Raw genomic sequence first — 25,524 nt, 5'->3', positions numbered from 1 at the left:
TTCCTTCACTTAGGAGACCGAGACAAATTCGTCTGCGAAGATAATCTGCTAGTCCTGCCCCGAATTGGCAGTGCTTTGATAGCTTTCTTAATTCGGTGAGGTAATCAGCGTTACTTTCATTCTTGTGTTGATTCCTCTTGAAGAATTTGAATCGTTCCGCTATCAGCTGCGGTGTTAGGTTTAAGTGCTCCTGTAGGGTATCAACAATTTCTTTAAAATTCTTGTCCTTTGGTTTGGCTGGAGTGATTAAGTTTCGTAACAGCCCGTATGTCTTTACGCCCATTAGATTTAGAAGTACTGACGCTTTTTTTTATCATTTTCTATTCCATTTGTGGTGCAATATACCTCCACTCTTTCCACATATGTGGTCCAATCCTCTATATCGTTATCAAAAGCATCAATATTGCCAGCCTTGGGCATCCTGGAAAAAAAAATGGCGCTTCCCGCGCTTTTCTTTCTTTTCTGCAGAAAAGATATGGCGCTTCCTGCGCTTCCCCGCCGCTGCTGCCGATGACAACGCTGTTTTCCGCGTTTTAAAATTTTTAAAATTTATTTACAGGTGGAGACTCGTTCCCGCCGGACTCTCTCTGCTAGGTCTGAACGCCAACCTGCTTGCAGCGCTGGCCGTCTCCCGAGTGCTCCCTCCCCGTCTGTTACTGCTTGCCTCCGCCTTCGCTGCTTGGCCTCGCTGCAGAGCCAGCCGCTAGAGCCCCAGCCCGACGCCCAGGAAGAATTATTGCAGTACCTGCCACCAGCTTGGCTAGCTGGTGAAACCACAGCTTTTTCTTTTTCTTGCTTTTCTTCGACTTTGGACGTCAGAGGAATTGATGTCCTTGAGGTGCTGCCGAATTGCAGGTAAGTCCGTTTCCAATTCGTCGCCACTGTTGTGTCCGTGTGTTAATAGAGACACTGAAGACAGGAGTTGGTTTCACAGGTGTTTACTGAACAAAGTCTGGAGGGGAACTAACTGATACAACACAATATACAGGCTTATATAGCCCGAGTGGCCATTACCGGCATTACAGTACACAGGGGGCTCTTAAAGGCACATACACTACAAGTTTGTTTTGGGTTTTTGTCGTTTCTGTACAATAGGTCAAATATTTTTCTTTTTGTTTAGTGACAATTGTGTTGGGTCGAATTCTCTGTGCTAGGATGTCACTGTCCTGGGGCTGATTATTATTAGTAGTGTTAGTAGTTACTTCACTGAGTCCCAGGACCAGTTGACTGAGGGGACTCTTCTCTATGATCATCTCTTGGCATTTCAGGGCTTTGTAATGATAGCAGTGGGGGTTGCTCATTTTTAGGTGTTTCCAAAATTTGATTGCTCTTTTTTGGATATTAATTAGTGGATATTGGCCTAGTTCTGCCCTGCATGCATTGTTTGCGGTTTTCCTCTGAGTCTGGAGGATACTTTTACATAATTCTGCATGTAGGATCTCTATTGGATGTTTGTCCCATTTTGCAAATTCTTGTTGTGTTAGTGGACCCCACACCTCACTGCCATGGAGTGCAATTGGTTCAATTACTGATTTAAAAATTTTGAGCCAAATGCCAATTGGAATTTCTATTTGGATTGACTTTTTAATAGCATAGAAAGCCCTTTTTGCTTTCTCTTTCAGTTCATTCACAGCCAAATGAAAATTTCCCGTAGAACTGATTTTTAAGCCTAAGTATGTGTAATTTGTAGTTTGTTCAATTTTAGTTGCTCCTAATGTGAAGTTTATTCTGGGTCCCTGATGTCTGGATCTTTGCTGGAACACAAGAACTTTGGTTTTTTGGGGGCTTATTGTCAGGGCCCAGGTCTGACAGAACGACGCTAGCAGATCCAGGTTCTGCTGTAGACCCTCCTCAGTTGGTGAGAGCAGAACCAGGTCATCTACATAGAGGAGGAATTTAACCTTGGCGTCATATAGGGCGAGGCCAGGTGCTGTAGATTGTTCAAGTAGTTTTGCCAATTCATTTATGTAAATATTAAAGAGTGTCGGTGAGATAGGCGAGCCCTGCGCCACGCCACGCCCCTGTGAGAAATATTTTGTTTGTTTGTCTCCAATTTTAACTGCACATTTATTGTTTGTATACATTGATTTAATTACGTCATATGTTTTTCCCCCTACACCACTTTCAATAAGTTTTAAGAATAGACCGTCGTGCCAAATAGAATCGAAAGCCTTCTGGAAATCTATAAAGCAGGCAAAAATTTTGCTTTTGTTTTGGTGAACATGTTTGTCAATTAGGATGTGTAGGGTGAAAATATGATCCGATGTACTATAATTTGGTAAGAATCCAATTTGGCTTTTACTCAAGACAATGTGCTCCTTAAGGAAGTTTATAAGTCTTTGGTTTATGATACTACAGAATACCTTCCCTAGGTTACTGTTCACACAGATGCCTCGATAGTTATTTGGGTCAACTTTGTCTCCACTTTTGTATATGGGCATTATGAGTCCTTTGTTCCAGATATCAGGGAAGTAACTGACACTCGGAACCAAGTTGAAGAGTTTTAGGATAGCCAATTTCATTTTATCGTCAGCGTGTTTAATCATCTCGTTTAGGATGCCATCTGCACCACAAGCTTTTCTTGGTCGCAGGTCCTTGAATTTTTCAAATAGCTCTTTTTCAGTAATTGTGGAGTCCAACGGGTTTTGGTAATCTTTTATGGCCAGTTCTAGCTTTTCCAATTTTTTACATATTTGATCTTGCTCTGGGCTTTGTGTTTTTCTGGTATAATTTTTCGAAATGGTTTTCCCATGTGTCTCCATTTTGAATGGGTAATTCGTCGTGTTGCTTTTTGTGTAATGTATTCCAGTTGTCCCAGAAACAATTAGTATCAATGGATTCCTCAATGGAGCTGAGTTTATTCTTAATATACTGTTCTTTCTTGGTTCTGAGTGTGTTTTTGTATTGTGTTAGTGCTTGACAATAAGCAAGGCGTAATTCCTCGTTTTCTGGTTGTCTGTGTTTTTGGTTTGATATTTTTCTGAGTTTTCTCCTCATGTTATGACAGTCTGAATCAAACCATTTTTCGTGGTTTTGGGTTTACTCTTGCGAGATTTCAAGTTCGACATTGATGCCAAATTATCAAAAATATTATTTAGGTTATTCACTGCCAGGTTTACGCCTTTATTGTGAGTGTATGTGTTTTCCAGAAGGGTGTCCAAGAGAGATTGAGTTGATTGACTGCTAATTGCTTTCTGGTATTTTTCCATGCTGTTTTGGGCCCATCTGTAGGATTTTTTAATGTTGTACAGCTTGTGTTTCTGTCCTTTTAAGATATGCAGTGATTTGGCTGTGATCTGACAGTGGTGTTAGTGGTTTGACTGTGAATGCTCTGAAAGGGGATGGGTCCAGATCTGTAATCATATAGTCAATGGTGCTGATGCCAAGAGGGGAAGAGTAGGTCGATCTTCCTAGGGAGTCTCCTCTGAACCTACCATTGACAATGTACAGACCCAGGCTTCGACAGAGCTGCAGGAGCTGCTTTCCGTTTGCATTTGTCTGTTTGTCGTAGTTATTCCTGTGTGAATGAAAAGGGAGATCAAAATGGTTATTCCCAAATATGTAATTATTCCCCTGAGTACTGATAAAGTTTGGTTCTTCACCAGTTCTTGAGTTGAGGTCACCACAGATCAACACGTTCCCCTGGGCCTGGAAATGGTTAATCTCCCTCTCAATGTTGGAGAAGGTGTCCTCTTTGAAGTACGGGGATTCTATAGGGGGGATGTAGATTGCGCAAATGAAAACATTTTGCATGCTAGAAATGATGTCTTTCTTAATCTTGAGCCATATGTGGTTTTCGCCCTTTTTTTTATAAATTCAATGTACTTCCTAAGCTCTGCTTTAAACCAAATCAGTATGCCTCCAGAGTCTCTGCCCTGGGTTACTCCTGGCAGTTTATTGGAGGGGACCACCAGCTCTGTGTACCCAGGGGACAGCCAGTGTGCCCTTCTCCTCTACACCAGGTTTCTTGCAAAAAGATAATGTCTAGATCTTTGATTTCATCTAGGAACTCTGAGGTCCTGCTCTTCAGGCCAAGCACAGAAGAGCGTAGGCCTTGGATATTCCAGGTTGAGATGCACAAGGATTTCATGCTAAGATTGGTCTTTTACTGTGATAGGTGTGTGTGTGTTTGTCGTGTTAAATGAGGAAAAAAGAACATTTCAAGTGTCTATAAATGCTGAGAATATATAGCTGCAACTCTTTCTAACAATCCTACCCCTTTTTTTTTTCAGTTGTGAAAAGGGCTAGTCATTATGCTTCCTGATCCATAAGGCGGGAGCAGATGATGCTGAGCATCTGCTTTATGTCTCTCAATGGATTGTCTCTGCCTGTAGTATTGCTTACATCCTGAGCCCATGTCCCTCTGCCGGGCTGGGGTGGTCCTGCTCTCCTGTGGGGCAGGAGTGGTGCAGGTCGGACATTGGTGTTGTGCTCTGATGGCGTGTACGTGGGGATCCTCTCTGGTCCTGGTTGGTGTGGTGGTGGTCTCCGTAGTGGTCCTGGGCTGTACCTCGCTGGTCTCTGATGGCCGGGGGGGTGTCCTCTTGAAGTCCGGGTGTGGACCCGGTTAAGAGCGACGTCCTTCAGGGCCTTAACAAAGACCGGCACTAGCTCCTTGTAGAGATGGACGTGGTCGCGAAGACATTCCACATTGAGGGTGGGATGTTGGGCCAGGTGCACGTTTTGTTTTAATTCACAATCAAGTCAATTCAATTCAATTCAAATCGCTTTATTGGCATGACAAGTTACATCTTATGTTGCCAAAGCATCGGAAAACATTCATGTTATGTCATCTCGTGCTATGCTGGCATTTATCTTGTGGATTGTCTCTCTGGCTCTCTCTCTCTCGCTGTCTCTCTCTCTCTCTCTCTCTCTCTCTCTGTCTGGCTCTCTCTCTCTCTGGCTCTCTCTCTCTCTGTCTCTGTCTCTTTCTGTCTCTCTCTCTCTCTGTCTCTCTCTCTCCCTCCTGTAGATGTAGTACAGGTGACTGATACACAGACCACACCCACTCACCGGTACAACCAGGAAACAGGACATTGCTTGTTGACTGAGGTGATTGTGCAGCGGATATTTGGGCAGGAAGTGGTGAGTTTAACCCTTCGCCTGCAGGTGCAAGGTTTGAACTGATGCCTCTCTTCATTACCCTCCACACTCCGGTCCCAAACCGAACTTAATGAAGAAAATAATGGCACTAAAGAGTGACAGATCCCCAGGAACAGGTGGTTTCCATCCCAGGGTTTTAAAGGCAGTGGTGAGCACATTGCAGATGCCCGAACTATAATCTTCAAAGTTCTCTCGATTCAGGAACGTTTCTTTAAATTGGAAAATTGCGCATAAGAAAGGTGAGAGAGGGAAACCAGGGAATTATAGACCAGTTCACCTAACATCTGTTGTCGGGAAATTACCAGAGTCTATAATTAAGGATAAAGTGACTGAACACCTGAAAAATTTTCAATTGATCAGAGAGTGCCAGTGTGGATTTGTGAAAGGTAGGTCATCCCTGACAAACCTGACTGAATTTTTTGAAGAGGTGACTAAAGTAGTGGACGGGGGACTGTCTATGGATGTTATTTATATGGACTTTGTTATGTATTGGGTGTTCTCCTCCCACCTGTGGTGGCGCTGTCACAGCAGATAAATGGTTGGGTGTTCTCTTGGTTAAGTTTAGCTCTCTTTGTTCGGAACTCTCCAGAACTTCCCTTTCCTTCCTGAATAAAGCACTTCATGTTTGAATCTCTGGGTTCTGAGTTCTAATTGTGTCTAGGTAGAAAGGTACCGACACAACAGACTTGAGAAGGCATTCGACAAAGTTCCTTACAAGAGACTTTTAGCTAAAGTTGAAACTCATGGAATTGAAGGCAAATTATTGACCTGTTTAGGAAATTGTTTGAGCAGCAGGAGACAGAGCGTAGGGATAATTGGCAGGATGTGACTAGTGCTGTCCCCCAGGGATCTGTGTTGGGGCCTCGACTATTCACCGTATTTATTAACGACTTCGTTGATGGGATAGAAAGCCACGTTTGCCGATGACACAAAGATAGGTGGCATTGTAAGCAGTGTAGATGGAAGCATAAAATTACAAAGAGATATTAATAGTTTGTGAATGAGCAAAACTGTGGCAAATGGATTTCAATATGGTGAAAAGCTAGAAGCAGTGGAGGTCCAATATACATAGGTCATTAAAATGTAATGGACGGGTACAATAAATAATCAAAAAGGCTAATGGGATGCTGGGCTTTATATCTAGGGAACTAGAATACAAGGGGGTAGAAGTCAAGCAGCAGCTCTACAAAGCCCTGGTTGGACTACACCTGGTTCACACACTGTGTTCAGTTCTGGGCACCACACTTTAGGAAGGATGTGAAGGCCTTAGAGAGGGTGCAGCAAAGCTTTACAAGAATGATTCCAGGGATGAGGGACTTCAGTTACGTGGATAGACTGGAGAAGCTGGGGTTGTTTTCCTTAGAGCAGAGAAGATTGAGAGGAGATTTGATAGAGGTGTTCAAAATCATGAAGGGTCTGGACAGAGTAGATAGAGAGAAACTGTTCCCGTTGGCGGAAGGGTCGAGAACCAGAGGACAACGATTTAAGGTGATTGGCAAAAGAACCAAAGGCGACGTGAGGGAAAACTTTTTTACTCAGCGAGTGGTTAGAATGTGGAATGCACTGCCTGAGAGGGTGGTGGCGGCAGATTCAATCGTGGCTTTCAAAAGGGAGTTAGATAAGTATCTGAAGGAAATAAATTAGCAAGGCTACGGGGAAAGGGCGAGGGAGTGGGGCTGGCTGAAATGCTCTTGCAAAGAGCCAACACGGGCCCAATGGCCTTCTTCCGTGCTGTAACCATTCTATGATACCTGGACTCCAGGGGTTAAGTTACGAGGCGAGGCGAGACCACACAAACTAGGGTTGTATTCCCTGGAATTTAGAAGGCTAAGGGGTGATTTAAGCGAAGTTTTCAAGATATTAAGGGGAGTTGATAGAGAGAAACTATTTCTGCTGGTTGGGGAGTCTAGGACTAGGGGGCATAGTGTAAAAATTAGAGCCAGTCCTTTCAGGAGTGAAGTTAGGAAACACTTCTACACACAAAGGGTGGTAGAAGTTTGGAACTCTCTTCCGCAAACGACAACTGATGCTAGATCAATTGTTAATTTTAAATCTGAGATTGATAGAGTTTTGTTAACCAGTGGTATTAAGGGATATGGGCCAAAGGCAGGTATATGGAGTTTGGTCACAGATCAGCCATGATCTTCATTGAATGGCAGAACAGGCTTGAGGGGCTCAATGGCCTCCTCCTGTTTCCATGTTCCCTAACCGAACTCCACTCCTGTGTCAGCCATGGCTCAGTGGTCGTGCTCTCGCCTTTGAGTCAGAAGGTTGTGGGTTCAAGTCCCACTCCAGACACTTGAGCACAAAAATCTAGGCTGACACTTCAGTGCAGTGCTGAGGGAGTGCTGCACTGTCGGAGGTGCCGTCTTTCGGATGAAACGTTAAAGCGAGGCCCCGTCTGCTCTCAAGTGGACGTAAAAGATCCCATGGCACTATTTGAAGAAGAACAGGGGAGTTCTCCCCAGTGTCCTGGGGCCAATATTTATCCCTCAACCAACATCAATAAAACAGATGATCTGGTCGTTACCACATTGCTGTTAGTGGGAGATTGCTGAGTGCAAATAGGCTGTCACATTTCCTACATTACAACAGTGACTACACTTCAAAAAGAACTTCATTGGCTGTAAAGCGCTTTGAGACGTCAGGTGGTTGTGAAAGGCGCTATATAAATGCAAGTCTTTCTTTCATTGTTGCTTTCCTCACTTCGCTACTTCTTGATCTTCTTTATTATTCACCAAGGAATCCTGTAAAGGTTAAAAAGGCAAGGGGATAAACACGATAGATCAAGAAGTGGAGATTAGGGGACTTCAAGCTAGGTGTTTAAAAGCCGATAGATTGTAGGTAGGCGGGGAGACTGAGGGAGGGGCGGTGTCGACAGGCTCCGACCCCAGGACTACCTGTCACTGCTATTACCAAGGCTGCCTCTGATTTGAACATTGTGTCCCAAATTCACATTTTTCAGCAACTTTTACATGAAAATTTAATAGAGGCAAAAGTTAGTAATGAACATCCCTTCTATTTCCTGCTGAATCTCCAACTCTGCTCGTGTTTCAATGATGGCGAGCTTGGTCTAACAGGGTCCCTCCTCACCAAGGGTGACTGCAGTGTCTGGTCTCATTATCTGCCTGACTAAGCACGATGGGATTCATGGAGGGATTCCAGGTCATAAGAACATAAGAAATAGGAGCAGGAGTCAGCCATTTGGCCCCTTCGAGCCTGCTCCGCCGTTCAATAAGATCATGGCTGACCTTCTACCTCATCTCCACTTTCCTGCCTGATCCCCATATCCCTTGCTTCCCTTAACATCAGCGGAATCTGGGAGCCAAGCCGCACCATCAGAACCAGATCTCCGTACAAAACAGGAGCAAAGAGAAGCATCTTCCAGTGATTCTTTAACCTGCTTCATCTTTCCTTTGGTAACTGCAGAAGGGCACGTCATCCTGTGTGGTGGGGTGTGCTGTAGTAATGGGTTAGTGATTTCATTGAAGAGCAGTGACTAATTAATCTTTTATTGTTCCGTCATTTCCCTGCTTACTCATCTATTCACAGAAATCACAGAAACCCCACAGTGCAGATAGAGGCCATTTCGGCCCATCGAGCCTGCACTGACACATATCCCACCCGATCCCCGTAACCCCACGTATTTAATCCCCCTAACACTAAGGGTCAATTTATCATAGCCAATCAACCTAACCCACACATCTTTGGACTGTGGGAGGAAACCGGAGCACCCGGAGAAAACCCACGCAAACACGGGGAGAATGTGCAAACTCCACACAGACAGTCGCCCGAGGCCGGATTCGAACCCGGGTCTCTGGTGCTGTGAGGCAACAGTGCTAACCACTATGCCACCGTGCTGCCATTGTAACTATTGTAACTGATCCATCAGCGGTGAGAGAGAATCATCGCCAAACAGCTCGGTTACCGCAGAACTCGGCTCCGAGTATTTGAACAGTAAAATGCAGGTGGAATGTTAAAACAGTCAGAGGTTGCTGATGAGCTGGAACACAAAGGGTTTGCAAACTGCGGGAGATCAAGCAAGGTTAAGTTTTGGGTTCATGCAAAATCACCATTATGAGAAAGCATTTGAGCTCTGAAATTGTTCGAACGTCACGTTTAAGTGTGAGAAATGATTACTGCTAGTGACGTCCTCTGGGAATAAGGCAAAGCTAAAACTAACACTTGAATAAAAATAGAAGCTATTGTGTAGCAAACTACGGGTCAGTTTGTCGGTAAAGTTAAATGAAATGGAATATACCTTCCATCTCCTCTCTCAAGCTCCTGTATTTTGGAATTTGACATGTGCCTGTCAGAGCCTTAATCTTTGGCCGTAGCTTCCACCAGACATGTTGCTGCACAAGCTACAAGCCCAAACAAGACGGGGAAATAAATTAACAGGTTGCTTGGGTTGGATTTTTTGCGACGACCAATGTGAGTGTGGCAGCCCGGAGCTTTGCGACCCCATCTGATCCCAGTCCCCTCTGGAGCAGAGAAGGCTAAGAGGAGATTTGATCGAGGTGTTTAAAATCATGAAGGGTTTAGATAGAGTAGATAAAGAGAAACTGTTTCCAATGGCTGAAGGGTCAATAACCAGAGGGCCCAGATTTAAGGTGACTGGCAAAAGAACCAGAGGCGACATGAGGAAAAACTTTTTTACACAACGAGTGGTTAGGATTTGGAATGCGCTGCCTGATAGGGCGGTGGAGGCAGATTCAATAGTAGACTTCAAAAGGGAATTGGATAAATACTTGAAGAAAAAATTGCAGGGATATGGGGAAAGAGCAGGGGAGTGGGACTAATTGGAGAGCTCTTCGATAGAGCCGGCGCAGACTCGATGGGCCGAATGGCCTCCTTCTGTGCTGTATTATTCTATGATTGGAAATGAGCTCTTAATGACACAACTGTGTCCGTCCGATGGGGAAGGCGAGTTCAGTCATTAAGATCACACACCCCATATTCATATATTTGCATATTTCTAAGACCATTTTGTTAAAAGCTTCTTTTTCTTTGAAATTCATTGAGAATTTCAGGAGAAACTTCACCCAGAGAGTGGTTAGAATGTGGAACTCACTACCACAGGTTGAGGCGACTAGTATAGATGCATTTAAGGGGAAGCTAGATTAACACACGAGGGAGAAAGGAATCGAAGGATATGTTGATGGGGTGAGATGAAGAGGGGTGCGAGGGGGCTCGTGTGGAGCATGGACACCAGCCTGGACCAGCTGGGCCGAAAGGCCTGTTTCTGTGCTGTAAATTCTATGTAATACTTTTGAAGTTTTTTTGTGCCCTCGCCTTCATCTCTGCCAACTTTTTCACACAAATAGCTGTTGTAGCTTAAGTTCCCCGGGAAGAACCTTCAATCGGAGCATGCCAGTGGGAGAACGAGACAGTGAGAGGTGTATCTGGAGAGAGCTGCGATTGAGGGCCATGCTGAAACAGTGGGGGGGGTCACACAAGTCAAAGAGGGATGTGCTCATTGGTCCTAATGGGCTTGTCTGGCTCCGAAACATCCTTGTGACCTTATCCTGTAAGTGGGCGGTGTGAGTTGCAGGATGTCCTGTGGGTTGGTGATTTTCTTACCTTCCTGATGTGAAGCACGGGGTGAGATTTCCACGTGTGCCGTCCTGGCCTGGAGCCGTGCCAGATTTCCAGGGAGATGTTCCTGCCAGGCAAGGCTCCCAGCTGGAAACTTCCCCCCCCGTATTAACCCTGCTCACTGAACTTGTACACAGATTGCTTCTGGTTACAGAGCTAAACCAAGACTGGAACCGCCAAACTGCGGAAATCTCGCAATTGCAGAAAGATGTTCCATCATCGCAGGTGTCCAGCTTTCTGCTGCAAGAGTGACTCCACTTCACAAGTGCTTCATTGGCTGTAAAGCGCTTTGGGACGTCCTGGGGTCGTGAAAGGCGCTATAGAAATGCAATTACTTTCTTTTCACGTTGAGTGTTTTCTTCTCTGTACCAGCCAGTGATGGGTCCTTCAGTAACACAGTAAGAGGCAGTGCCGCGGAAAAACTGCTCTCAGTTAATCAACGGCAGAATGCTCTGATAGTCCACGATGTCACTGAAAGGCTTTCCTGAGTGTATTTGTTCAAAGCGCTTTACAGCCAATGAAGTACTTTTGAAGCGGAGTCATTGTTGTAATGCAGGCAATGCGGCAGCCAATTTGTGCACAGCAAGCTCCCACAAACAGCTATGTGATAATGACCAGATAATCTGCTTTTGTTATGTTGGTTGAGGGTATGTTGCCAAGCAGTGCGGTGATACTGGTTGACAAAATACCAGTCACCTTGCTGCTGCTGTAAGCGCCTGGACACTAATTGGTCAGGAGATGGCAGCATGTAACTATTGAGATTGGCTCGGGCCAGTTTATACTGAGCTCCTTCTCAGCATTAATCTGGTATCAGGCCATGTTGGATGCCTGACATAAGCTGAACTTCATATTGGAGATCTGCACCAAGCTGGTTACATGTCGCTTTATATTCAGCCCCATAAGCTACCAATCTGTTATCATCTTAAAAGTACCTGCTGCTGGTGACTGTGCTGCGAACCTGAGTGGTACAAACTGGGATAGCCTCAGCTTCCATCCCTGGCCTGTGCTCATTGAGCTGGTTGAGCGTATTAAAGGAGGTAGAGGTGGAGAAGTTTAGGGAGGGAATTCCAGAGCTTAGGGCCTTGGCAGCTGAAGGCACGGCCGCCAATGGTGGAGCGATGAAAATCGGGGATGCTCGAGGCCAGAATTGGAGGAGCGTGGAGATCTCGGGAGGGGGTGTGGGGCTGAAGGAGATTACAGAGATAGGGAGGGGTGAGGTCATGGAAGGATGAGAATTTTAAAATTGAGGCGCTGCTTAACCCAAATCCAATGTAGGTCAGCGAGCACAGGGGTGATGGGTGAACGGGACCCATTTAAATACATGGCACCAATTAAAAGAAAAGATAGAAAGACTTGCATTTATACAGCGCCATTCATGGCCTCAGGGCATCCCAAAGCGCTTTACAGTCACTGTCGTAATGTAGGAAACGCGGCAATCAATTTGTGCACAACAAGCTCCCACAAACAGCAATGTGATAATGACCAGATAATCTGTTTTAGTGATGTTGATTGAGGGATAAATATTGGCCAGGACACCGGGGATAACTCTTCAAAATAGTGCCATGGGATCTTTTACATGTCCACTTGAGAGGGCAGATGGGTCTTGAGCCTCGTCCCTGGGAAAGGTTGAGCAAAATCAGCCACTCTTCCTCTTCCTCCTCCTCCTCCTCCTCCTCCTCTTCCTCCTCCTCCTTCTACAGCACCAATCTCGGAACTCGTGCCCATCCCAAACTTCCCCGGATCTCGGTTACTTTAGTCCTCAATTGAAGCAGGCCACTGCTTTTCTTGATATATATTAATGACTTGGAGGTGGGTGTACAGGGCACAATTTCAAAACTTGCAGATGCCACAAAACTGGGAAATATAGTGAACAGTGAGAAGGATAGTGATAGACTTCAAGAAGACGTAGACAGGCTGGTGGAATGGGCGACACGTGGCAGATGAAATTTAACGCAGAAAAGTGCAAAGTGATACATTTTGGTAGGAAGAATGAGGAAAGGCAATATAAACTAAAGGGTACAATCCTAAAGTGGGTGCATGAACAGTGTAGTGTAGTCTAGATTTACAAGAATGGTTCCAGGGATGAGGAATTTCGGTTACGTGGATAGACCGGTGAAGCTGGGGTTGTTCTCCTTAGAGCAGAGAAGGTTGAGAGGAGATTTGATAGAGGTGTTCAAAATCATGAGGGATCTAGACAGAGTAGAGAGAGAGAAACTGTTCCCATTGGTGGAAGGGTCGAGAACCAGGGGACACAGATTTAAGGTGATTGGCAAAAGAACCAAAGGCGACATGAGGAAAAACTTTTTGTTAGGATCTGGAATGCACTGCCTGAAAGGGTGGTGGAGGCAGATTCAATCATGCCTTTCAAAAGGGAAGTGGATAAGTACCTGAAGGAAAAAAATGTGCAGGGCTGTGGGGAAAGGGCAGGGGAGTGGGATTAGATGAAGAGCTCTTGCAGAGAGCCAACACGGGCTCGACGGGCCGAATGGCTGCCTTCTGTGCTGTAACCATTCTATGAGTCTATGAGTGGCCAGCCTCTGCACCGGGGCTAAAGTGTCCACCCAACTCATCGGAACATTGGATAGAAGCTGTGTGAAGCCTCACAGACACCTTAAACGTGCAGTGGGGATGGGATGTCACACACAGCGCACGTGGACAGGTTTAAGCAAGAGGCAACCCTCTCACCTTGTGTTCTAGCCTTTATCTTTGTCCCGCCCTGCCATGGCAGGTACTTGATTACTGGGTCAGCGCTGCTCCGAATCTTCCTCTAGTTCCTTTGAAGCTTCAGTTAAGTCCCACCGCACTCCTTATCTTCTGGCATCCTCACATTGAGACTTACTGTTCCATCTCCTCCTCAAATCCACTGTTTCCCAGGATACAGCACAAAAGGAGGCCATTCGGCCCATCGTGCCTGTGCTGGCTCGTTGAAGGAGCTCTCCAATTAATCCCACTCCCCTGCTCTTTCCCCATAGCCCTGCAAATGTTTTATCTTCAAGTATTTATGCAATTCTCTTTTAAATGTTCCTATTGAATCTGCTGCCACCGCCCTTTCAGGCAATGCATTCTATGTCCTCCTGAAGTCTGTTACTATCCTCATTGTTTTCTACATTTCCGAGTTTTGTGTCATCTACAAGTTTTGAAATTATGTCCTGTATACCCAAGTCCAGGTCATTAATGTATATCAAAGAGATCAGTGGTCCCAATACCGACCCCTGGGGAACACCAGCATATTGGATGAATCCCTCACCACCTCCCTTCCTCAAGCTTGGTGTCATCCAATCGCTACTTCCGGATTTACCTTGTCTTTTCTCCTACCCTGTTCGTCCTTGGTGATGTTCTGTCCTGTGGACCTTGGATTCTCAGTAGTGCAGAAAAATGAGGACTATCTTCTCAATGAGCAGTGGGACCTGTGGCGGGAATGTTTCAGTGAGAGCCGGAAGCACAAGGTAACATTCGGTTTTATAAAGGTCAGAATCATGGGATCTGCGACTGTTGATTTAACATTTGGAGCACAATGAGTGCTGGAGTCTTTTATTGAAGGAAACAATTGGAAAGCATTTAACTTGGCGGCGACTCAAAAGCAAACTGGGGTTTCTGAAAAAACAAGTCATGGTAACTTTCCTGCAACTTGGAGGTGGTGATGTTCCCATGCGCCTGCTGCCCTTGTCCTTCTAGGTGGAAGAGATCGCGGGTTTGGGAGGTGCTGATGAAGAAGCCTTGGCGAGTTGCTGCAGTGCATCTTGTAGATGGTCCACACTGCAGCCACGGTACGCCAGTGGTGGAGGGAGAGAATGTTTGGGGTGGCGGGCTGTTTTGTCCTCACACAAACTAGGGTTGTATTTCCTGGAATTTAGAAGGCTAAGGAGGGATTTGATTGAAGTTTTCAAAATATTAAGGGGAACTGATAGGGTGGATAGAGAGAAACTATTTCCGCTGGTTGGGGATTCTAGGACTAGGGGACATAGTCTAAAAATTAGAGCCAGACCTTTCAGGAGTGAAGTTAGGAAACACTTCTACACACAAAGGGTGGTAGAAGTTTGGAACTTTCTTCCACAAACAGCAATTGATGCTGGATCAATTGTTAATTTTAAATCAGAAATTGATAGCTTTCTGTTAACCAAAAGTATTAAGGAATATGGGGCAAAGGCGGGTATATGGAGTTAGGTCACAGATCAGCCATGATCTCATTGAATGGCGGAACAGGCTCGAGGGGCTAAATGGCCCACACCTGTTCCTATGTTCCTGGATAGCGTCGAGCTTCTTGAGTGTTGAAGCAGCGGCACCCATCCAGGCAAGTGGAGAGTATTCTATCACACTCCTGACTTGTGCCTTGTAGATGGTGGAAAAGCTTTGGGGAGTCAGGAGGTGAGACACTCGCCACAGAATACCCAGCCTCTGACCTGCTCTTGTAGTCACGGCTTTTATGTGGCTGGTCTAGTTGAGTTTCTGGACCATGGCAAACCCCAGGATGTTGATGGTAATGCCAAGGGGTGGTGGTTAGACTCTCTCTTGTTGGAGACAGTCAATGCCTGGCACTTGTGTGGCGCGAATCTTTGAGGCAGTGTCAGATTGGAGGGCTGGTGGAGATGTGAGTGTTAAACTCCACGCCTGGTAAAAGCTCCTCACTAAAGCAATAGCTCTTGGGATGTGGAAAGATCTTCAACAATTGGATAATAAATTGTAACTAATAGTAGGAAAGAAAGGCAGCAGGTCCACTCGGATAGTGGTGGGGTGGGGCTTGGCAGGATGGGGGTGGGGCATGGAGGTCGATCCTGTGATCAATTTTCTGAATATTTAGAAATGACCCCTCCCCAATGTTCCCTCTAAGCCGCGCAGTAATGGGAAAGGTCCCGCGCGAGCCGCTCACCGGCTTTTCGATTGTGAATCTTGCGCATGCACAGAAATTTAAAGGGACCGCGCATTAAAAGAAACAAACCACGCAGAACAAAGCGCAGCTTACAGCGAACATCCCCCCCCCCCCCCCCCAACCCCCATGAAATTGTTCACAGACAAAAATAAAGAAGACACGGTTATTTATGTACTTGTCTCTCTGCTTGTTTCTAATTTCCTGACTTGGTCTCTATCTTTCTGTTTGTCGTCTGCCCTTTCTGTCTGCCTCTTTCTCTATTTTTATGGCATTCTCACTATCTCTTGTGACCTTGTGTATCTTTGTGGATGTCTGTGGCGCCTTTTGTCGCTCTCTTCTTGTGTAAGTCTTTACTGTTTCTCTTCCCAGCTGTTTCTCTGTTACAATCTCCATGCACCTCACACGCCGCTGCTCTGTGTTTCTCTTCCCAGTAGGTCCTTTCCCTCTAACCAGCCATGGCGACCTGGAATTCGACTTGAGGCTGTGATCGGTGGGACGGATTGTGTGCAATCTCAGTGTATTTGTGCGAGAGGAAGTGGGGACTGGAGCGGGCACTGGGTTGGTCGGACACGGACAGCCAGGCGGTCAGGGCATTGGCGCGTGGCTGGGCTTTGATGGGACGGGGTGATCAGGTTAGGCAGAGCAGAGAGATTGTGTGGCTTGGGACCTGGTCCCGTTGGAGAAATGTTTCTCAAAACAGTTGCGAATGCTAAAAATAATTTAAAAAAATAATTAGAAAGCAAAAGAAATTAGAAAATAAAATGGTACCATTGATGTATTCTTCTGTGGATCTGATTGGTTTGTAATGTCACATGGTTAGCATAGACCAATCAACGACCTTAGAAGCTGACTGCAGTATTACAGACATGTAGAATGATTTTTACTAATGTTCTGGTAGATTGGGCTGAAGGTATTAACAGAAGAATGTCTAAGCTTGCAGATACATGTATAGTAAACCTGATTAAGGGAGCATCATTAAATGAAAAGTCAAGAAAAAATGGCGGTGTGATAGTTGATAAACCGCTGCACATGTGATCACACGGTGAGGCAGGTACAAATCAAAAGACGAGGTGCTGTTCCTCGAGCTTAATCCTCCGCCCCACTCCCACTCTAACCTCTCTGTCTTCGGCCCCCTACACGGTTCCAATGAAGCACGAGGAACAGCACCTCATCTTTCGATTAGGCACTTTACAGCCCGCTGGACTCAACATTGAGTTCAACAATTTCAGACCATAACCACTGCTCCCATTTTTTTCCAGACAGGAGATGCTGATTTGCTATTCCCATTTACACTTATTCTCGACCCATCTTTTGTCTCTTTACCTGTCCCATTGCCATCCCCTTTTGCCTTGCACCATCATCCCTTTTGTCATTTAATCTCTCCTGCCTTCCAGCCTATCACAGACCTTCCCTTTGTTCTTTCCTCCCCTCCCCCCCTTTCCCTGCCCCTGCACTTGCTTAAAGACCTGTTACGTCTCTAATTTCTTCCGGTTCTGACGAAAGGTCATCGAACTGAAACATTAACTCTGTTTCTCTCTCCACAGATGCTGCCTGACCTGCTGAGTATTTCCAGCACTTTCTGTTTTTATTTCAGATTTCCAGCATCCGCAGTATTTTGCTTTTGTATTCGGGCTGGGCAGTGATGCCCACTTTTCGAGAATGAATGAAAGATGATTCGATCCTTTTTTCCTCTTGGTCCTTTGGTGTAAAAGCCCTAGTTATACAGGGAAGGGCAGGGCAGGGCTGTGGAACTCCTTACAGATTGACAAGTTGATCACGAGTATAGAGGAACGGCAGGCTTGAGTTACCAACTCCTCATGGGAGTGGAGGAAGGACATGGATGTGTAAGCAATTCCCCATGGGAATAAAAGAGGGATGTATAACTGACTTTACAGGGAGGAGAGGAAAGACAGCAATGTGTAAGTAAGAGAATATAGCAATGAGGCAAAGGGCGGCCCAAGGTAATGGCACATCTGGGCAACACTTTCCCACGAGAGTACGGTCGAGGACAGATCTGTGTTGGCATAAGATTTATTCCATTAGTCACTATCCAGCTGTTTCCTGAACAAAACATAACCAGGAACAAAAACAAGTCAAAACGTTGCTGTTGTGGGCCTGCTCCATTGCACTGGTCCAGTGAAGTCAATGGGAATCAGGGTGAAACTCTCCACTGGCTGGAGTCATACCTAGCACAAAGGAAGATGGTTGTGGTTGTTAGAGGCCAAACATCTCAGCCCTAGGACATTGCTGCAGGAGTTCCTCAGGGCAGGGTCCTAGACCCAACCATCTTCCGCTGCTTCATCAATGACCTTCCCCTCAACATAAGGTCAGAAGTGGGGATGTTCGCTGATGATTGCACAGTGTTCAGTTCCATTCGCAACTCCTCAGATAATGAAGCAGTCCTTGCCCGCATGCAGCAAGACCTGGACAACATTCAGGCTTGTGCTGATGAGTGACAAGTAACATTCGCGCCACACAAGTGCCGGGCAATGACTATCCAACAAGCGAGAGCCTAACCACCTTCCCTTGATATTCAACGGCATTACCATCGCCGAATCCCCCACCATCAACATCCTGGGGGTCATCATTGACCAGAAACTTAACTGGACCAGCTTCATAAATACTGTAGCTACAAGAGCAGGTCAGAGGCTGGGTATTCTGCGGCGTGTGTCTCACCTCCTGACTCTCCAAAGCCTTTCCACCATCTACAAGGCACAAGTAGAATGATGGAATACTCTCCCCTTGCCTGGATGAGTGCAGCGCCAACAACACTTAAGAAGCTCGACACCATCCAGGACAAAGCAGCCCGCTTGATTAGCACCCCATCCACCACCACAAACATTCACTCCCTCCACCACTGGCGTACCGTGGCTGCAGTGTGTACCATCTACAAGATGCACTGCACCAACCTGCTGAGGCTTGTTTGGCAGCACCTCCCAAACCCGCAACCTGTCCCACCTAGAAGGACAAGGGCAGCAGGCGCATGGGAACACCACCACCTCCAAGTTCCCTCCAAGTCACACACCATCCTGACTTGGAAATATATCGCTGTTCCTTCATCATCGCTGGGTCAAAATCCTGGAACTCCCTAACAGCACTGTGGGAGTACCTTCACCACATGGATCAAGAAGGCGGCTCACCACCACCTACTCGAGGGCAACTAGGGATGGGCAATAAATGCTGGCCATGCCAGCGATGTCCACATCCCATGAACGAATAATTAAAAAAAAGTGAAGCCAGCGTAGACATTGTGTGATGGGAGCAGTTTCTTCAACCCTCGAGTGATGGACATGGTGGAATAGTGTGCCGTGGCACGCAGTACTGGCATATGCCAGCGGTTACTTGTGTGAGGGATAAAGAGGGATGGAAGGTCAGAAGCCCAGTCACCACAAACCTCTCGCCTCTTTAAAGCACGGGAAGACAAGTGGGAATGTGTCCCTGCTGGCTCGGCAAGATACTCATACTCCGGATGGCTGAGAGTGTTTGTGAGAGATCCTGGTTTTGTGTTGCGAGTGTAGGTTTGACTCTTTTCCTTTGGTTGTCTGTAGGAGTGAACAAGGATGAACCGACCTCCATCCTCGCAGAACCAGACCTGCGGGGCGTGGGAGATGAAGGAGCGCCTGGGCACAGGCGGTTTTGGAAACGTCAACCGATGGAATAACAAGGTAGTGTCAAGTTCCAGTTTGCTGCAGCGGATTGTAGGTGGGAAAACTTTCAATTCTCACCTTTTTTTTGTCGCTCTCCAGTTGTAGAATTTCATTGGACGAAAGCCAATTTGGATCAGAGTTCTAACTTGCTCCAACCTTTATTCACTCTAGCGTTGGATCCTATTGGGGGTGAATAAATATTAAGTGGATCCCGCAAGGACAAACCGATGTGGAATAGAGGCAACACAATGGGGTCTATTTTCGCCTTCATGGCCTGGGTGGTCATCTGCCGGAGCGAATCTTCACCCTTATAGAATCTGCCTGATTTTCGTTCCATGGATTGCAATGGAATAAAAATCAGGCAAGTTCCATACAATGGGGAGACCAAAGGCAGATTGGGGAACCACTTTACGGAACACCTTCATTCAGTCCACAAGCGTGACCCACAGCTTCCGGTCGCCTGTCACTTTAATTCTCTGCTTCACTCCCACTCTGACCTCGGCCTCTTTCACTGTTCCAATGAAGTTCAACGTAAGCGCAAGGAACAGCACCTCATCTTTCGATTTAGGCACTTTACAGCCTTCCGGACTCAACATTGAGTTCAACAATTTCAGATCATAACCTCTGCCCCCATTTTTTTTGGATGGCAGCTGTTAATGATTCTAATATTCCCATTTACACCTTTTCTAGACCCACCTTTTGTCTCTTTACCTGTCCCATTACCATCTCCTTTTGCCTCGCCCCACCATCCCTTTTGTCATTTAATCTCTCCCACCTTCCACCCTATCGCAGAGCTTTCTCATTTATTCTTTCCTCCTTTTCCCCCCTTTCCCTGTCTTTGTACCTGCTTCAAACCTCTTCCGTCTCCAACTTTTTCCAGTTCTGATGAAGGGTCCCAGACGTGAAACGTTAACTGTGTTTCTCTCTCCACGGATGCTGCCTGGCCTGCTGAGTATCTCCAGCGTTTTCTGTTATTATAGATGGAGTTTTGTTAGGAATGGGTATTGAGGGCTACGGAACCAAGGTGGGTAAATGGATTAAAATACAGATCTGAGGGGTGAGCTGATACAGCTCTTCAAAATTATGAAGGGGTTTGATAGGGTAGACATAGAGAAGAGGTTTCCACTTGTCAGGAGTCGAAAACTGGGGGCCATAAATAGAAGATAGTCACCAATAAATCCAAGAGGGAATTCAGGAGAAACTTCTTTACCCTGAGAGTGGTGAGAATGTGGAACTCGCTCCACAGGGAGTGGTTGAGGCGAATAGTATAGATACATTTAAGGGGAGGCTTGATAAATACACGAGGGAGAAAGGACTAGAAGGATCTGCTGATGGGGTGAGATGAAGGGTGGGAGGAGGCTCGAGTGGAGCATAAACCCCGGCATGGACCAGTTGGGCCGAATGGCCTGTTTCTGTGCCGTACATTCAGTGTAATTCTATGTAATTCCCCTTGAATCATTGCTGACCTTTTATACAGTACAGATTCTCGGCTTCCTCCGCAGGGTAGTTAGCATTACTGCTGGCATCGACATGGGCTGATGGGCCCCAGTGTCTTTCCCTTTTTTAATCTAGCCTCTACTTTTGTTTATTTCTAATCCTGCAGAATCTCTCAGTACCCAATTTAAAATGTTATGTATCTTTGTGTACCCTTACTGTAAATTCCCCTGTTAGTCTGATAGGTTATATCAAGGAAGAACTTGCATTTATATAGCACCTTTTATGGCCTTTCACTGTCCCAAAGTGCTTTACACCCAATGAAGTACTTTTGAAGTGTTGTCATGTAGGAAACACGGCATTTTACGCACAGCAAGCTCCCACAAACAGCATTGAGATAATAATCTGTTTTAGTGATGTTGGTTGAGGGATAAATATTGGCTGGGACACCAGGGAGAACGCCCCTGCTCCTCTTCTAATAGTGCCGTGGGATCTTTTACGTCCACCTGTGAGGACAGACGGGGCCTCGGTTTAACGTCTCATCCGAAAGATGGCACCTCCGACAGTGCTGCGCTCTGTCAGTACTGCCTATCCGACAGTGCAGCACTCCCTCTACTGCCCCTCCGACAGTGCGGCACTCCCTCAGCACTGCCCCTCCGACAGTGCGGCACTCCCTCAGTACTGCCCCTCCGACAGTGCGGCTCGCCCTCAGTACTGCCCCTCCGACAGTGCGGCTCGCCCTCAGTACTGCCCCTCCGACAGTGCGGCTCGCCCTCAGTACTGCCCCTCCGACAGTGCGGCTCGCCCTCAGTACTGCCCCTCCGACAGTGCGGCTCGCCCTCAGTACTGCCCCTCCGACAGTGCGGCTCGCCCTCAGTACTGCCCCTCCGACAGTGCGGCTCGCCCTCAGTACTGCCCCTCCGACAGTGCGGCTCTCCCTCAGTACTGCCCCTCCGACAGTGCGGCTCTCCCTCAGTACTACATCTCCGACAGTGCTGCGCTCCCTCAGCCCTGGGAATGTCAGCCTGGATTTTGTGCTCAAGTCTCTGGAGTGGGACTTGAACCTACAACCCTCTGACTCAGAAGCGAGAGTGCTGCCCACTGAGCCACCATGCTAACCAAGTGGAATTGTTTGCTTTTGATCCTGTTAACTTCAAGTTCAGTCCAACTCTTTCTTGGCCTGCTAAGCTAAAAAATGTATCATTCTCACTTCATTGGATGAATGTAATCTGCTCCATGTTTTGACAGGCATTACTGTCGAGGGAGAAATTCATTCAAAGAAAGCCCAAAGGAGGATTGTGCGTATTTTTCTTAAACAATACGCTGTGGCCCCAGTCTGGGCCGAATGTATTGAAATCCAGCAGGATATCATTTCCCTTTCTGGCCCCCCTCCCTCTGCCCTTTCTGTGTGACTACCAGGTTGGCGCTGCCAGGTCGGCGCTGCCGGAACTCATTCTACGCAGGACAGCAGCGATGAAGAGGGAAGGGAGACGGTTACCCCATCGCTCTGGGCTGGGTTTCAGCCAAGGTACCTGGGTGAAGGGCTCGTGATGCAACCGATCCTTAAAAAAAAAATCTATTTAGAATTTCCTGGAAGCGATTCTTTCCTAAAAAAAAAAAAAAAAAAAAAATTGTCATAAATGCTAACAGATTAGAATAGATGGCTGCACAGCATCATTGAACGTCACTCAACCCAACCGGGTGGGGGGAAGAGTTACAGCAAGTATAAACAAACTGAAGCTGGAACGCCCGGCTCCCGTTACGGTGCTTGGATAGGGAGGGAGAGCTGTTAACCCAAAGTCTTTGAAATGGTAGCCCGAACTCTGGAGCGATCAAGAGCTAGATTCTGAGGCAGTGACGTGATACCAGGCGGGTCACGAGGGAGGTTCTGTTCGTTTTAAAGGGTCCACAGTTGCACAGAATGATCCCAGCTTGATGATCTGCAGCTGAGGCTCTGCCCCCCCTCCCTCTGACGGACCCCAGCCGGTGGTGTCCGCTGTGGGGTCCCGTGCTTGCAGCCAGGAGGAAGATGGGGAGTTCCCAGAGCCTGCTGTCCCTCAGTGAGGGCTCAAATCCTCACGTCAATTGTCCAGTGACCAACTAGTGACTGTCCTGTTTGGGAGGAAGGTAAATGGGTCACTGCCTGAAAGGGCGGTGGGAAGTAGAGTCAATAATAACTTTCAGAAGGGGAATTGGATAAGTCCTCCAGAAAGGGAAAAATTAGCAGGGCTAAGGGGAGAGAGCAGGGGAGTGGGACTAATTGAATAGCTCTGCCAAACGATGGGCCGAATGGCCTCCCGCTGTGCTGTGTCATTCTATCTGAACCTGGCAGCTCGGCAGTGCTTTGATGAGGCATCACCACCCCAATCGCTGGGGGCTGCCATTCCTCCCACTCAGCCCCTGGTCACTCTGCAAGCCAATGTCCTGAGAGGTTGGGTAACACAGGCTGGGTAAGGAGCAGGAAAGTGCTCCCTGGTTCAGTTCCGGCAGTACCTACATGCACACTTGGCACTGCTGACCTGGGTTTAAGGTGTCCTTCTGGGGAGAGGGTGTTCAGCCCATATTGGGCAAACAGAAAGACTTGCATTTATATAGCTCCTTTCACGACCACCGGACGTCTCAAAGAAGTACTTTTTGCAGTGTAGTCACTGTTATAATGTGGGAAATACGGCAGCCAATTTCTGCACAGCAAGCTCCCACAAACAGCAATGTGATAATGACTAGATAATCTGTTTTAGTGATGTTGATTGAGGGATAAATATTGGCCAGGACACCGGGGATAACTCCCCCTGCTCTTCTTCGAAATAGTGCCATGGGATCTTTTACGTCCACCTGAGAGAGCAGACGGGGCCTCGGTTTAGCGTCTCATCCAAAAGACGGCACCTCCGACAGTGCAGCGCTCCCTCAGCACTGCACTGGAGTGTCCGCCTAGATTTTTGTGCTCAAGTCCCTGGAGTGGGACCTGAACCCACAACCTTCTGACTCAGAGGCGAGTGTGCTGCCCACTGAGCCACGGCTGACACTGGACTGGGCGTGTATAAACGGTTCAACACCTTCTTAAACATGGCAGTTGGGGGGGAACGGCTGTGTGTGCCAAATAGTCAGCTGACCAAAAATAGACATCAAACCGAAGGAGCTGACCAGCACCATTTTAGTTTTCTGCTTCAGTTTCTGGCTCAGCGAATATTCAGGCCATGCAGAACCAGCAGGTCCCAGGCCTCAGTTAGCTGGTTTTAGTTGGGCAGTGCAAGAGGGTTACTACAAACAGCAGCAGCGCCCTGTGTGCTGGGAAGGGTCAAGCCCGCCAGGGTTCCTGCTCCTGACATTGTCTTTTTTACCTGTGGTTTGATCTGTCCTCGCCAGGCTGGGCTGAACGATGCCTTCCTGCTCCCAGACCCTCCCTAGTACTCGCCTTCAGCCTGTAGGAGTGTGTGACCGCTGGTTCACTCGCCCTCTGATAATCAAAATAAAAACATAATTTCAGTCTCCCTTCCCCTGGAAACATAACATAAGAACATAAGAAATAGGAGCAGGAGTAGGCCAATCGGCCCCTTGAGCCTGCTCCGCCATTCAATAAGATCATGGCTGATCTGATCCTAACCGCCAATCCACTATCACAGAACCATCTCCTGCATCTAACAGAATTAGACACACGAAATAGGAGCAGGATCAGGCTACACGGCCCCTGGGCCCGCTCCGCTACCCACAGGGCCATGACCGATCCGAACCTAGACTCATGTCCAAATTCCTGCCCGCTCCCCATAACCCTTAATTCCCTTTACCTCTAGGAAACTGTCTATTTCTGTTTTAAATTTATGTAATGATGTAGCTTCTACAGCTTTTTGGGGCAGCATATTCCATGGACCTACCACCCTCTGAGTGAAGTAGTTCCTCCTCATCTCAGTTTTGAAAGAGCAGCCCCTTATTCTAAGACTATGCCCCCTAGTTCTAGTTTCACCCATCATCGGGAACATCTTCCCTGCATCCACCCGATCCAACCCCTTCACAATCTTATATGTTTCAATAAGATCGCCTCTCATTCTTCTGAACTCCAATGAGTAGAGTCCCAATCTACTCAACCTCTCCTCATATGTCCATCCCCTCATCCCCGGGATTAACCGAGTGAACCTTCTTTGTACTGACTCGAGAGCAAGTATGTCCTTTCTTAAGTATGGACACCAAAACTGTACGCAGTATTCCAGGTGCGGTCTCACCAATACCTTGTACAACTGAAGCAATACCTCCCTATTTTTATATTCTATCCCCCTAGCAATGAAAGCCAACATTCCATCGGCCTTCTTAATCACTTGCTGCACCTGCATACTAACCTTTTGAGTTCCGTGCACCAGGACCCCCAGATCCCTTTGTTCTTCAGTACTTTCCAGTTTCTTGCCATTAAGATAATAACTTGCTCTACGATTTTTCCTGCCAAAGTGCATAACCTCACACTTTCCAGTATTGTATTCCATCTGCCAAATCTCTGCCCACTTACTTAGCCTGTCTATGTCCCCTTGAAGGTTTTTTATGTCCTCCTCACTCACTACTTTCCCCCCCATCTTAGTATCATCTGCAAACTTTGATATGTTACACTCGGTCCCCTCCTCCAAATCGTTAATATAGATTGTAAAGAGTTGGGGACCCAGCACTGACCCCTGCGGAACACCACTAGTTACTGATTGCCAGTCTGAGAATGAACCATTTATCCCAACTCTCTGCCTTCTGTTAGATAGCCAATCCTCTATCCATGCCAGAATGTTACCCCCAATCCCGTGATTTTTATCTTAAGCAATAATCTTTTGTGTGGCACCTTGTCAAATGCCTTTTGGAAGTCTAAATACACTACGTCCACTGGTTCCCCTTTATCCACCCTATATG

At 46.9% G+C, this 25,524-nt stretch overlaps 1 protein-coding gene across 1 annotated transcript in view; it reads left to right on the top strand.

Annotated features, from left to right (window-relative positions):
* The window catches only part of LOC147098072 (inhibitor of nuclear factor kappa-B kinase subunit beta-like), a 66,475-nt gene that overhangs the window by 6,380 nt on the left and 34,571 nt on the right, over nt 1-25,524 (top strand). The window contains 1 exon segment of the mRNA XM_085971307.1: nt 19,117-19,233. Coding sequence (XP_085827433.1) covers nt 19,129-19,233 — 105 coding nt within the window. The 5' untranslated portion in view covers nt 19,117-19,128.

Source organism: Somniosus microcephalus, chromosome 30 (genome assembly GCF_052327205.1).
Source record: "Somniosus microcephalus isolate GS21.2 chromosome 30, FLI_Smic_1.0, whole genome shotgun sequence".
Taxonomy (NCBI): Eukaryota; Metazoa; Chordata; class Chondrichthyes; order Squaliformes; family Somniosidae; genus Somniosus; species Somniosus microcephalus.
This window is presented reverse-complemented; position numbering and strand designations above follow the sequence as displayed.